General features: G+C 33.6%; 1 protein-coding gene across 1 annotated transcript; it reads left to right on the forward strand.

Annotated features, from left to right (window-relative positions):
• Positions 1-604: 604 nt before the first annotated feature.
• LOC111287199 (retinal-binding protein) lies at positions 605-14,348 on the forward strand. The gene is made up of 15 exons (XM_022877538.2): positions 605-1,001; positions 1,328-1,455; positions 1,606-1,738; positions 5,499-5,655; positions 5,742-5,820; positions 6,927-6,967; positions 7,113-7,229; positions 7,428-7,508; positions 7,620-7,682; positions 7,762-7,813; positions 12,000-12,074; positions 12,284-12,331; positions 12,562-12,597; positions 12,682-12,756; positions 14,081-14,348. Exons 1-15 carry the CDS (start codon positions 842-844, stop codon positions 14,150-14,152), a joined length of 1,317 nt encoding a protein of 438 aa, XP_022733273.1. The 5' UTR covers positions 605-841; the 3' UTR covers positions 14,153-14,348.
• Positions 14,349-14,743: the final 395 nt, after the last annotated feature.

Genomic DNA, 14,743 nt, shown 5'->3' on the forward strand with positions numbered 1-14,743 from the left:
AAATGTGCTGCCAATGAAGCAGGGCAATGAAGGTAAAATTCCAAAGAGTGAAGCTTTTGGAAAGAAATAGTGAAACAAGAAAGAGAGAATGGAGATAATTTTAGAGAATAAAAAAAAATGAGCTTTAAAAAAGTTGTTATGATGATTTCATTTCACACAAACTCCTTTTAACATATTTTAGTGCTTAACCTTCCATTTACAATTCAAGATACCTGTTTTTTTATCAGTAACAAAATAGTGAGCTAACTAACTGACAAAATTTTTATTTACATTACTGCAATTCATACACACAATGCAATTCAACTTGAAACAACATCTTTGACTTCGCTTGCGATGGCAGAAGATTTTTAAAAAAAAGATCACTTCTCTTATGAATCTCATCAAAATTTGCAGATGGATCAAATATTTCCAAGGAAAAGAGAGAAAAAAAAATTAAATTAAATATAGATGTAAATCTGGCAAGTTTTGTCCATATAGATGATGACATGACCTAAAGTACACTTAATGAGATACAAAATAAAATTAAAAGCACTCTTTCGGGAAATAAGGATTTTAATTTACCATATCTTAACATTAAAGATAAAAATAAAAATAAAGGAAATCTAATCCCACTTACAATAATATTTGGACAAGAAGAAAATTGAAAAAGGGGTTGACAGCCCGTCAACACACCCACCGCTGATCGGTAGTAATCTTTCTGAAGAGATAGCTTCCGTTTAGATCCAACCAAAACCCGCAACCCTTTTAAGCCTTCTTTGATTCTTGATTCATAGCCAATAGGATTTGCAATTATCAGAAGGGAGGTGGAAAAAAAAAGAAATACTAGTAGTAAAATTAAAATATGGCTTCAACGGAGGGTCTGGTGCCCATAACAAGGACGTTTCTCGCTTCTTATTACGACAAGTACCCATTCGACCCACTCTCCGACGACGTATCTCGTCTTTCCTCTCAGATTCGCTCATTCGCCCAGGATTTGCTCCCAGGCTTTCCCCCGACTCAAGGTTGTTTAATATTTATTTATTTGTTTTTATTTTGCAGTTATTAGCTAGTTTTATCATCATCACTATACCTATATTTTGCCTTGGTTTAGGGATTGGAAATTGCAACTTCATTTTCTTGTTCAGAGGAAAACTAATGAGAAAACTAAATGTACTAGGACTTGTTGTTTCTATTTGGGGTTACAATTACCAATGTTGATGTTAAAAGTGCAAAATCATAGCATGCATTATTCTTCTTCTATTCAGCGATTGAATTAATAGTAACATAATATCAATGGAACAATTATGTAATGTGGTTTAGGCATTTTCTCTCTCCTTTGATATTCTAGGTGAAGGCTTATTAATACAAGAAGCTGACAATGAGCCTCCGCATAAAATGGATGAGAACATGTGGAAAAATAGAGAACATATTGAAGAAATTCTGTTTTTACTTGAAAGATCTCACTGGCCAACCCTGGTAAGAAACATAAACTTTCCTATGTACTTTTCTTCCCCTGCTTATGGATTTTTTACATTATTGCATCTTTAAGTTCCCTCAAAATTGAATTTTTCATTAGATTTGTTACCATGATTTATAATTTATCATGCATCTGCTTCACTACTGCAGCTTCAGCATCCATCAACACCTGAGGTTGCTGAATTTGCTACTATTCTTCAGCAGCTCAAGGATAAATTTCAGAGGACTTTGAGGATGTTGGAGTCTTTCCAATCAAGAAACTCAGAACGTGTATTTAACACAGGTCACCTTCATTTGTATGAGCATGTATAGATACACACATGAACATAAAATTTGTATGCTTTCACTGTGTTTGCATGATTTTATGAATGTAAATGTACATGTATGTTTTGTACATGTAGGTGTAAAGATTTTGTCTGGGTATCTGGGTAGCTAGATTTTAAAGAAATTTTGTTGTCAAAGCTTTTTCTGAAACTTCTGACTAAGTAGCCATTCTAATTGCTAATTCTGTAACTTTCTTGAAATTCTAGAACTCTTCCTTTTGCAATAGATATGACTTTTTCAGTAGTCAAATATTTTGGCTTGTATATTTTCACTGCATATTAATATGTCGAAGGTTATTTGATCAGCAATATGTGAGTATCTGTCGCTTTAAGATCATTTCTATAGGTAAAGAAGTACTTTTTCCTATTTATAATCATTTCTGACTCTTCAAATGCCAGATGGTGCTGATGTGTTGCACTAGGTGTAAATTCTGTTGATTTTATTGTCCAAATTTGGAATAACCAAATTGGTTGTATTTTAATAAGGTTGATGATTCAATTGGAACAACTAGGTCATGGACCAAAATTGAACTTGTTAAAAGGGTTAGGAGCTATGGATGAATTTTACTCTTTTGTATCTTGGTGCTAAGTGGAAGAATACTGTAGGTGTATTGATTTTTATTTGAACTACATTTTTTGAATGCTATTATTTACTGCTGGTTGAACTGGGTGTAGACTTGTAGAGTGTTGGAAATAAATTACTGCTGAGTGTTGACATTATTGCTCTGCCGATATTGAAAGAAGGTTCTCTAAAGTTGTAGTTCCTTATGCTTAGATGAACATGAAGTTAGCTGGGTGCTAATGGCATTGTTTGATGGTGACAAATGTGTGGTTGAGCATCCTAGTGGCTATAACTGGTTTAAAAAGTTGGTTGGATTGAGGGAAATGTTTTAATTTAGTAATTGAAGCTATTTATTTTTTGGAGGTACTATGTTTTCTTAGATTTTCAGTTTTTTCTTCTTTTTTTTTTAATAAAGAATAATACCATATTAGGGGAAATGGGATATGAAGCAGATGTATTGACACTGTGAATGTTAGAACTGTTATTAATGTGAAGAAATTGTTTGTTTTGTACAGTTTGAATTTCACTGATTCTTTGGGTTGCTTTTGGGCACTAGATCTTGAATAGGATAGTTAAGAGAGAACAAAGAAGTGGAAGGCTTAATAAGATCCAATAGAATGAGAAAGTTGTTTCCTTTTCTTCCAAGCATTTTTATCTTATACTTCCTTTGTACTTCAATTATATTCCTTTCCTTCTCCTTGGTTTAACCATAGGAATGGATAAGGACAATAGATTTGGGTTCCATGTAGTACAGACACAGAGATAACGCAATTTTTAAAAAAATCAGGATATGTACATGGCTGGATATGACAATAAAAGAGTCACTTATACATATATGATTTATAATTTCATTATTGTTGAATAAAAAGTATTGACAATAAGCAGTAAAAGGTGTCTTAAATCTTACAAATTCATTTAGAAAATTTGTTGTCATCACAGATTCTTAATATAATTTTCTTATTATCCACATATTATACCTGTATTCTATATAGTTCAATATAATCTGGTCGGAATGGCTTTATAGGCTTAGAAATTTTTAATCAAATAAATGTTAGAACCCTTCAATCAAAGTCCACTTGGCCTAGCCCAATTTTGTAGTTTATTTCCCTACTTTAAAACTCATTTTTCCATCTTCACCAATGCAGTGTTACCACTAGTTACATTCCCTGAAACATCACCTTCCACTCAAGTTTTCATCTCTAATCTAAGCACCGGAAAATCAAACAGTTCTTTTCTTTCTCTTCTCTTCTGTCTTTCTTTCTGGTGACAGCTATAGCATTTTGACCTTTCACTGCCATATCCAACCATGTCTAGGGTGTCGGATATGTATCCCAGCTAGGGATTCTGACATATTGTGTTTCATAGGTTTAACCTAAAAGGAATTGCGCAAGTGCATCATTCGCTCTTATTTCAATAGTTTAGGGTTTAGACAGCTGGATTTTTTTATGATACTTTTATTTTTTATTTTTCATTTAAAAGCTGGTGTATGTGCAAGATAAGTTCAATTCAGTCATCATCTTATGAAAAAAAGTTTTAAAATCAAGGAAGAGCTACAGGTTGGAGAAGTGTGAGAAGAAAAGTTTGAGGGTTTGAGAGGGTTATGTCTTTAGCTCGGGCCTAAAAAGAATGAAGTTGAAAATTTTTCAGTTCTTTAATTTACGGGGGTGGAACACAAAGTCCGGAGAGTCTTTGGTATTATTTTTAAAATCATCATGGTAATTTAATCACTAAGATAATTATATCATTAAAATAATTTTATCATTTGTGATCTGGAATCGCGTTGTTTGATTAACATATTTTAATTCTTGAAAATTAAGATTCACTGTGTTTGGTATTACTAAAAATCAAACATTATTTTGTTTGAAAGTATCAAAATAAACATACATATTATAATAGTTACACAAGCTAATGATGTAGTTTAAAGATAATAATTTATAAAATATTAGTAATATTTTATTTACTTTATAATAAAATATAATTAAATTATTAAATCGAAAAATATATTTGTTGATAGATATGTATCCCAGCTAGGGATTCTGACATATCGTGTTTCATAGGTTTAACCTAAAAGGAATTGCATAAGTGCTTCGTTCGCTCTTATTTTAATAGTTTAGGGTTTAGACAGCTGGATTTTTTTATGATACTTTTATTTTTTATTTTTCATTTAAAAGCTAGTGTATGTGCAAGATGAGTTCAATTCAATCATCATCTTAGGAAAACTTTTGTCCTTGAAGCATCACAAGGAATGGTTATATTTCACATTTATGTTCTTCTAAGGTTTAATATTAGGCAGTCAAAATTGAAAATTCTGTCAAACTGACTAATATACATAAACTTGCTGATTGTGTGTGGATTCCTAGAAGGGTTGTGATTGTCTGGAAGTGGATTAGGGATGGAATTAATTTGCTATTCATGTTTCTTCTGATGTAGGGTGTGGAAGTTCTCTTTCTTTTGTTATGAGGGTTTAGGGTTATAGTGCCTATGAAGGACTTTTTTCCAGATCTGTTTTTGTTGGCTGGCAAAAAGGAGGGCCATCTAAATGCTTGTTCCTCCATTTTTAGTTTTACATTGCCTTGGAAGATGAGCTTCAGGAGTCTGGAAAATTGCATTTGCTTCTATTTCAAGGAAGATTCAAACCAAGTTGAATATTGGTTTCTGAACACGAAAATACGATCATTCTTTTGCTTGATTTTTTCTATTTTTGTATTTTGGTTTTGTGGCTGGAATGCAAAAGAGTGGTTTTTGAGGGTGTCTAAATGCCCTCATGAAAGCTCCTAGATATGTGGTTTAATACTTTTTTTTTTTGGTTTAATAAGCAGCATTTATTGAATGTGCAAGATGCTTGGACATTGATATTTGGTACTCACAATTTTAGCTATGTCAAGGGGTTGACACCCCCTTGATAACTTGACTGCTTGGTTTATTTATTTATTTATTTTTATATTTTATATCCAATTGCTTTACAAATCAAGGTGAACTATATATCTTCACACCTTCAGGGGTTTTCTATGTTTGGCAAGAGGGAAACTCATTTTTATTAAACAGTGTGCATTGCATACAAGTATTTGTCTTGTTTACCTATCCGATGTTACTTTTGTAGCTTTTATGGTTTTGGAGATATCTTATGATCAACTAATTAAATTTTCTATGCATTCCAGTTATGACCTACATGCCTCAAGATTTTCGAGGAACACTCATCAGACAACAAAAGGAGAGATCAGAGAGGAATAAGCAAGCAGAGGTAGACGCTCTGGTTAGTTCTGGTGGAAGCATACGTGATCGATATGCTTTGCTGTGGAAGCAACAAATGGATCGGTGAGCCTCCTTTGTATTCCTTTTGCAAGTTTTAATTGTATAGCGCATGAAGAGTCTAATGCTGTGGTTATGCAATACCATATCAGGAGGAGACAGCTAGCGCAACTTGGTTCTGCAACAGGTGTCTATAAAACCCTTGTAAAGTACTTGGTTGGAGTTTCGCAGGTTGGTCTTCGTAGCCCTGTTCTATTGTCATCCTCTTTGGCATCTTTTAGATTGTTACAGCCTGTTTGTTGGGACAGAATTGATAAGTTGAAGAGTAGTTCTTTGTTTGGTTCGCGGAATGGCTCTTCTGTGAAATGAACAAGGGAATAGGAACACTCTTATTAGGATAATTTTCCCCTTGATCTTTTATTTTTTAGTATTTTATTTTATTTTTTCAAGGCAGCATTGCTATCTATTAATCTGGTTATCAACCACCAATTTTGTGCCCTAGCAACTGGATCTGGTTGCAGGAATGCTATTGCTGATCTGATGTCCAGTGATCAGATCTGATGGCAAATGTGCCAGATTAGTGCAAACTGTGACTAGATTTTATCACTGGTAGCACTGATTAGCACATTAGATTTCTAATATGGTCACCACTGCAGCCTAGTCGATGCAGTATAATTAAAAAAGCATTATTTTAATTGAAGGGTACAATGCTATTTTTGTAGAATTCCTTTTATATTCCCTGATCTTATTCCATTTAACCAAACATGATAATATTACTACTCTACTCCCATTCTTTGAACCAAACTGAGAAATAGCTAACTCTCTTTTCTATTACCATGGAATAGCTATTCCATTCTATGAACGAATTGTGCTGTTAGTTCACACACATCTTGTCCTATATTATCTCTCAGCTTTCAACTATGCAATTTAGCCTGTTTTCAGCGGTGATATTACATTCCTTTAATTCTCTTATGAATCTTAAATTATTTACCTTCAATCCCTTACTTTTTATGCACTAAAGGCTCTTGGGACATTACTCAAGCCTTCACCTGAATATTTTCTAGCTTACTGTTCTTTTCCTTAGTCGTGACATTAGCACTTAATGTGCAGAATTGCTTATGTAGATAAACTATGCTAATCATAGTGTTCTCTTGCTGATGTCTTTGCTTATTTCTCCTTCTCAAGAAGAGACCCTGAGCTGTACAGTCTATAGGCACTTGCAAAGTTGGGATGCATATGAAAATTTTGATTAAAATTGGAACATTCTGTATTTTTAAGCATAAATGCTTGTGGGTAGTATGCTAAAGTCATTTTTTCCTCTCAAAACCTCTGTGCAGGTTTTATTGGATTTTATTCGGCAAATAAATGATGATGATGGGTAACCTCTTTTCATTTCACATAGCCTGTCAATTTTGATACATTAATAGTTATGTCTGCTTAGTAGAATAATTAGAAGTGTTAGAAGTGATTATTTAGAAATTGCCAAAAGGCTTGAATGAAAAATAATATCTTCCTATAAATAGGCCCATGGAAGAGCAACGGCAACGCTATGGACCACCATTGTATAGCCTTACAAGGATGGTGCTTTTTATCCGTCTCTTTCTTTCATTTGCATGGCAGCGATTTGAAACTTTTAAACTGTGAGATATCCTGCAGTCTTTCTATATATATATATATATATATTTGCTTCTTAACATAGTGAATTTACATAATTGAGAACTAGACTTGCGTGGAAAATAATGAAATAAATTAATATCGAGAAGAACTATGTTTTATTGTATCTGGCTGGTTGTGGTATTAATGCCTTCTGGCTGATTTCTACCATATCATTTCTTCAGAAATAGGCATCAAATTTCAGTGCTCGAAGAAGCTGTTGATGTATACACCTCCGAATTTGAGAGGTTCATAAACTTTATAAGGTGTTATTTCTTCTTTATAACCATGAAAGTATCCGCTATTTACCTATGAATTATCCAGCTATATTGAACTATTTATTTATTTATTTATATATGCATCTATCAATCTATCAGTGAGGTCTTTGCAAATTCGCCATTCTTTATTTCAGCAGAGGATGCCAGCATGTTAGAGATGAGGTAAGTGTCCAATTTGCTGCCTAAGCTTGGCTTCTGTTTTTTCAGTTCAAATAGTTCCTTTTTTTTTTTTAATTTTCAGGAAAAATGATGAATACGTGGAGATAACTGTTCCTGCTGGGAAAAGTTATGAGGTTTGTTCTTAAAGCAGTTTCATTACTATTTTTGATTACCTGACCTATCTATGCTGGTAGCTAGCAATGCATGTCTGTTTGTGAGTCATGTGTAATTGTCGACATTCTGCATAAGAAGACTAAGTTACTTGGCCTCAAGTATAGGAATCCTATACATGTATGTATCTAAGTCTTTGACTCACCATTTGCTCAAACTTTTAGACTCACGGAATTGGTTAAAGTGTCCAAAAGTAGTATATGGGTACGTGGATGCGTCTTATCATAATTTCATGAAAAGTATATAAATATAATTTCATTGTATAAATAAAATTTATTTTCTAATTTCCCTTCTGAGAAAAGAAAATCCTTTTTTCTTCTTTTAATATTCTTCTTTACTTTGAATTCTTTATAACTAATATCATTCACTGGCCAAGTTATATGGGACTATATAACCAAGCTAGAGTCCAAAGATATAAAACATCCCAGGAAAGGATCCTTTGTTTTTTGGGCTAGGCTGTAATCACTTGTTAAAGAAAAGTATAAAAGCTCTTTTGGAGTGGATTCTGGGCTTGAATATTTTGAACCCAAGTTGGAATAAAATGGAAAGCCCTAATCTTCTTGGCATTCCTCTTACATCTAACCATAGCCACACAACACGGTGCAGCATGCTGAACTCGAAATCTTCACTCCTCCCACCCTTGCCTTTCCTCCCCCTCTGTCTGTGAAAATAAACTTGTGATTAAACTTCCAATTGCCATTTTTTGAGCTAAGCACTGAGAAGCCCAGCTCACATCAAGCAGACATGGAGAAACAAACAGGAAAACACCCATCGATCTACCTCTAACCTTCTGCCTCTTTCCTTAGCTCTTTTTGTGGATCTCCTTTGTTTGAAGAAGCTGACTCTAGACTTTCAATACCATATAAGACACATATTTTGTACCGCTGTACCCGTACCTGTGTCTTAACGTGTCAACACGGGTATAGAGTTCATGTATCAAAGATGAGCAACTTGCTGTAATGAAATATAGACCACTACAGCAAGAGCTTGATAGTTCTTGGGTTATCACATGACATTGAACAACACAGGGAAAGAATAGAAGATTTGAGAGAAAATCAAAGGAAAAAAAGAAGAAATAGAGGGGATTGAAAGACAAAAGAACTAGGCAGAGAAAACCCTAGAATTAATAGAGGGGGAAAACTCAAACTCAATATTCATAACTTTCAATAGTTCATAATCCAAAACTACAAGTTTTAATAGCAAAGGGTTTAAGCTAAGTCCAGTCCTAAACCATGATATAAATGCAAAATATAAATTTAACTAACATATCCTAAAGACTTAAAATTACAATAAAACCCATGAAAACTCAATAAACTTGTTAAATAAATCCTAGAACTGCTATCTTGAGTTTAGAAATGTGTAAGTAGATAAAGTTTCAACCAAACTTCATGAATTACATACATGATACAATGTGTGCAGCATCAACATTGTGAATTAACTTCATTCTAACTATCACATGACATATGGTAGTATGAAACCAATGAAAATGCTTTCATGAAATTTATTGATTATCAACTCCTTGTTTGCTTGGACAAATACAAATTGTCTTCAATGCCATATGCCCAACTTGTATATTGTCTGCTTTCTCAAATTCTAGGAATTGTTGCTAAGCGATGCCACCCATAGTGTCTACCTCTCACCTCACCAGTGCATACACTCCAAATCATAGGTGAAATAACAATGTTTGGTATCTGACAACTTATTGAAAAATTTCACTGGCTCACATCTTGACTAAAAATAGCCCTAACTTTGAAATCAAACTATTGACTTATCAAAATCTGGCCTTTGTTATAAAAGAACTCAATCTATTCAAAATCCCTTTGTGCTGAATTTGGCCACTCTTGTGGCATTTAATGATAGGACTTACAATGGAACTAAATCTCCTCATGAGCAATGAGCCCAACCCTTGAAAACTTTGAATTTTTTGTCTGAGTCGGGTGCTGGCCACCCTCTAATGGCACACACCTTATCTGGATATATCCATTTGTTGATCTTGAGACCATGAATCCCAAAACACAACCTCATAGCATAAGAAAGCGCACTTTCTTCAGGTTTATATAGAGTTTCTCTATAAGGAGAACTTCTAAAACTTGACTTAGGCAAGTCAAGTGTTCTTCCTTAGATTTACTATGAATCAAGATGTCATTAAAATTCACAATCGCAAATAAATTGAAGAAAGGCTTTAGTACCTCAGTCATAAGTCACACGAATGTGCTTGGTGCATTAGACAGACCAAATGGCATTACTAACCCATAGGCCCATTGGGGTTCTTGAAGGCTTTTTTTCTGCTCATCACCACTCAATTTTAGGAACCCTTTAGAAACATTCAAGTAATCAATCATATTACTCAAACAAGGAATGGGAAATCTATATTTGATAGTAATTTTTTTGATATGCTGCTGCCCATGCATATCCCCCATGAACCATCCTTCTTAGGTGAAAGTAAGGTTGGACAAGCACGAGGACTATTGTTCTCCATTACAAATTCCTTAATATGCAACTCCTCAACTTGCTTTTGCATATGTACTCATTGCAACAAAGACTTTCTATAAGCTGGAAGATTCAGTAATCAAACCCAAGGAACAAAATAGCATTTTGCAATCTTTTTTTTTTTTCTCATAAAATAGATGGGAATTCCTTGCTAACCAACTCTTTAAACTTCTATTAACTTCAATAGGATGTTATGGCAATTCACTGGGTCATTTTGCAGAAACTTGCTAGCTAAAGCATAAGCTCTGCTTAACTAAAAATTCCTCCTTTGATAAATAACCATTTACCTTGATAGCCTCTTTTTTTCTCTGGCTTCTTTATTGTGATGGTGTATTTGTTGCCTCAATAAAATGAATTAAGTACTATGATGTATGAGATGTTCTATAATAATGGTCAACTAGCCAAGGTCCAGAGAATATGAACAGCATGCACTGGTGGAGCATCACACAAGGATCCATCTTGTAGATTATTACTCAAAGAAGATTTGGTCCAACACGGAGATATTCTTGTATCTCACTTCCCTTTTTAAGCCACTCTAATCTGCATGCATAAGTGTGATTCTCTGTAGGCACTGGGCAGCTCTAACTTCTTCATTATCTCCACCATGCTCAACACTATCACAAATTGCATCATGCACTTTGTTGCAGGCAGCAAACAATGCAAGTTTTGAAAATGCTATGTTGCCTTCAATCTTCGCCTTCTACAACTGCTCTTGTTTTCATAACTTTTTGAACCACTAATGACTCTCCTTCAGTTGGATAAACATCAATGTCTTCTTTGTCTTCATAATCATCATACACTAGTTGTAATTCCTTTTTTAAGCCTTCTTCACATTATACAACATTTACCCTTCGTTGTCGACAATTATGAGAGGTATACCATTTAATCACAGCTAAAAAATTGATTCCATGAATCAATCTGCACCAAAGCAGAACTGTTTTGTACTCCATAAGTTGCTCCACTCTTCTTTTTGTCGCTCCCCCAACTTGCCTTGTTGGATATGGCCACCCCTCCGTAACTTCTGAGTGGTTCAATCATTCCAAAATCCCCCTGCAAAGTAATTTCTTACCTATCTGTCTCCTTGCAGCACCATAGAGTGCCATTTGCTTTTCTGCCATTGAAGTTTAAGTAGACAAACCACTCCAATCTAATCTTTGCAGATTGATTCAAACCAACAAGGATCTATTATATTGTTGCCATACATTTGTTAATTTAATAAATTAAATTGTGCATGCAATGACTACATACATCATAATGGTCAACATTTTTGTGACCACTATTGTTTGGTGTTGGAAATAGTCACCGGGGCTGCCATGGGACACTGGTGACTAGAAGAAATTAATGATAAGAATACATGCATCCAGATGTTGCATTGTATTCTTTACAAAATTCTCAGTTGAATTTGTTGAATTTATAATGCATCAATTTCTCTTATCGAGGGTGGTGTAACACACTCGGTAGACTCTAAGTATTGTAAATTAGAACTGCTTGTGACTTGTTGGAAGTCAATCAACTTCAGGAATGAATTTTATGTATTTAAACTAATGTTCTTTATTTTATTTTTTTAAAAAAACTTTTATTAGGCAAAGAATTTTGTAAAGATTACTTTTTTCATTTTTTAAAAAATTTTTTTGCTTCTTAAATTGCATTTCCTTGCAGGTTTCATTGACAGTGGAGTCAATAAACTCATATATTGCTTGGGATTTCTCATTGGTGCAAGGCAAGATGAACATGGTATTGTCTTTATTTTCTCTTCTTGAACCTTTAATGAATCATTCAGTTTACCAGGCTACCAGGTATATTCAATATTATTCTGTTTTAAACAAGAACGAATAAAGTAGTATGTTGGTTGGGTGTCATTGAAAAACATTCTATATTTGATGTTAATTAATAAGATGCTGTATCCATTTTTATTGTGTTGAGCTTTACATTATTGGTGTCAGGATATTGGATTTACTGTGGAGTACACAAATACTGGTGGGGAAAAAACAGTAAGTTGAAGAAATATAGTTCCTTTATTGCTCTCTGATGTTCTGATTTATTTTCTTGAGTTGCAGTCTTTGGTTCTTGTCTCTCCTCAGTCAATTGTATCCTTTTTTGGGGGATTTTGCCCTCTTTTGGTTCCTTAGCTCTCCTTTTCCTTTCTGTCTTTTGAATCTCTATGATTACATATTTCTTACTTTAATTTCTGCTCATTGGGGCATCATTGATTATTCTTCAGCTAATATTACCTTACAGGCGTTATGAGTCTGATCAAGTAAGTTATTGGGTTACTTGGCTATGAAGTGTTAAGTTTTACCTGTCATGGATACATTTCTAATTCTCCCCTATATTTGTATAGGGCAACTTCAGCACATGCATGGCCGGAAACTACAAACTCATCTGGGATAATTCATATTCAACATTTTTCAAGAAGGTAGGTGCTAGTATTTGAGATTTCTTGAGTTTCTCCTTAGTGTACCTTTTTGCTGCTTGATTCTCTTCTATGCAATATCACCTCTGAAAGCTGATGCATTCTATATAGTTTGTGCAATTTTGGTTGATGAGAATTGTATTTTCCTGTTGAATATTACCTTTGGTGGGTCCTTGTTGACTTTAACTTTTAAGCTTTAAAGCTGGCATTGGCACTCTGCCTTTTACGAGCAACATCGCTCCTTCCCCTCCACACCGAATTTGTTTGCAATTCCTAATTTCCTATTCATGGTGCTCCAAGGTTTATATTTCTCTTTAACAGCCTCCCAAAGCCTTCATTGGTTCTTATAACTTTACCGAGTAATGCTTTGGTTGTTCATTTTATTTTGTTATCATTATAGTATGATTAACTTTTCAAAGGTCCAATTTGATTGAGTGGTTCAAAATACACCAATCAAAATTTTCCACACCTCACTTTTTTTTTATATTTTTTGTAAATGAAATTATTTAAATACTTTTTTCATAAGTTTTTTGAAATTTATTTTCGAAAAGTGTTAAAAGTCAAATTTTATAAAAAAAATTACAAAAAAGGAAATGTTGTTAAAAGTTTTTATGAATTAGTATAATGAAAAAAAATTATTATTTGAAAAATCATAAATTGTAAAATTAATAAAAAAAAAAAAGGTGTGAATAGGAGCCCTCTTTGATTATTACTTATACTTTTTTTCTTTTCTCAAAAATTTTGAAAGAAAAGCAAATGACAACAATTGGAGTAATATGTTCAACTAAAAACCAGTAAAGACTAATATATAGCCAAGTATTTGTTTCATTGATAAAGTCGAAGTGATTCATTTTGTTTTTTTTTTTTTTAATTTTTAATCTACCCTTTAATCTTTCAACCGGTATCTATTTAAACTCACCTGAGAGAAGACATTACACGTTTAAGTTTTCTCCAATCTGCAATCTCTGAGTTTGTTTAGTATGCATGTTACTTGAGTTAATGTTCAGTCAACAAAATTGATTTATTTTGTCATTATATCGACCAAAGTTAAAATTTTTTATTTTAATTATTCAAAATATTATTTTCGTTAGCATTCAAATATGCGTTATCAAGTAGAAAATTAGCCAAATAACTATATGGATTATGTAACCAAAAATATTTTAATTGCCTTAAAGCTTTATGTGGAACCTAAAAATGCTATTATATAAAAATTTGGCAACAAGTTCCTGCTCTTCTTTTACAGTAACCGTAAGTTGGCTACTTCTACTGGGTGTTTTCTGGGTCAATATTCAATACTAACCAAGTTGGCATGTCTCTCGTTGGACAGGCCCTTCGATACAAAGTGGACTGTATTCCTCCGGTTCTGGAGTCAGGCCAGTCAAATGAAGTGGAAGGGTGATGATACCTTGAAAGCAAGCATGTCATATTTTTATTCTTCCGTGGTTTTCTATCGCCTTTAATTTTATACTATAAGACCTGTCATTTTGGTTTTGATTATCTGAGACTGGCTCAGCGAAGGCAGTCCTATAAAATACGCCTATGTTTGTACGCTACCTTGCAATCAGTTGAAATTGATTCTTGTTTTAATAATGAAAGAGTGGATTTCCTTCACAAATCATAAAAACATGTGGAAAAATAAAATTTATCAAGAACCAAATGAAACTTGAAATCCTTAACAAATTTTAACGCAATTGGGGAAAGGGTAAATTTACAGAGACGAAAGAGAAGCCAAAATTTAAACTTTTAACTCTATTTTCTTGGCAACCAAACAATTTTTTTTTTGTCAGTGAGTTTCATTTTGGAGGGTGCCGGTTTGCTTTCAATGGTTTCTATGGGCGGAGATAGCGATGAAAACCGTGAGGGTTGGAGAGAGAGTTTTAAAATCAAGGGAGAGCTGTGGGTTGGAGAAGTGTAAAAAGAAAAGTTCAAGGGTTTGAGAGGATTATGTCCTTAGCTGGGGCCTAAAAAGAATGAAGTTGAAAATTTTCAC

The sequence above is a fragment of the Durio zibethinus genome, chromosome 4, assembly GCF_047325235.1.
Source record: "Durio zibethinus cultivar Kanyao isolate XHJ-2024 chromosome 4, ASM4732523v1, whole genome shotgun sequence".
In the NCBI taxonomy this organism is placed as follows: Eukaryota; Viridiplantae; Streptophyta; class Magnoliopsida; order Malvales; family Malvaceae; genus Durio; species Durio zibethinus.

Coding starts and splice junctions, on each gene's coding strand:
- LOC111287199 (XM_022877538.2), top strand. CDS start 842: ATGGCTTCAACGGAGGGTCTGGTGCCCATAACAAGGACGTTTCTCGCT. Junction 1,739..5,498: donor AGAACGTGTATTTAACACAG/GTCACCTTCATT, acceptor TATGCATTCCAG/TTATGACCTACATGCCTCAA. Junction 12,075..12,283: donor TGCAAGGCAAGATGAACATG/GTATTGTCTTTA, acceptor TATTGGTGTCAG/GATATTGGATTTACTGTGGA.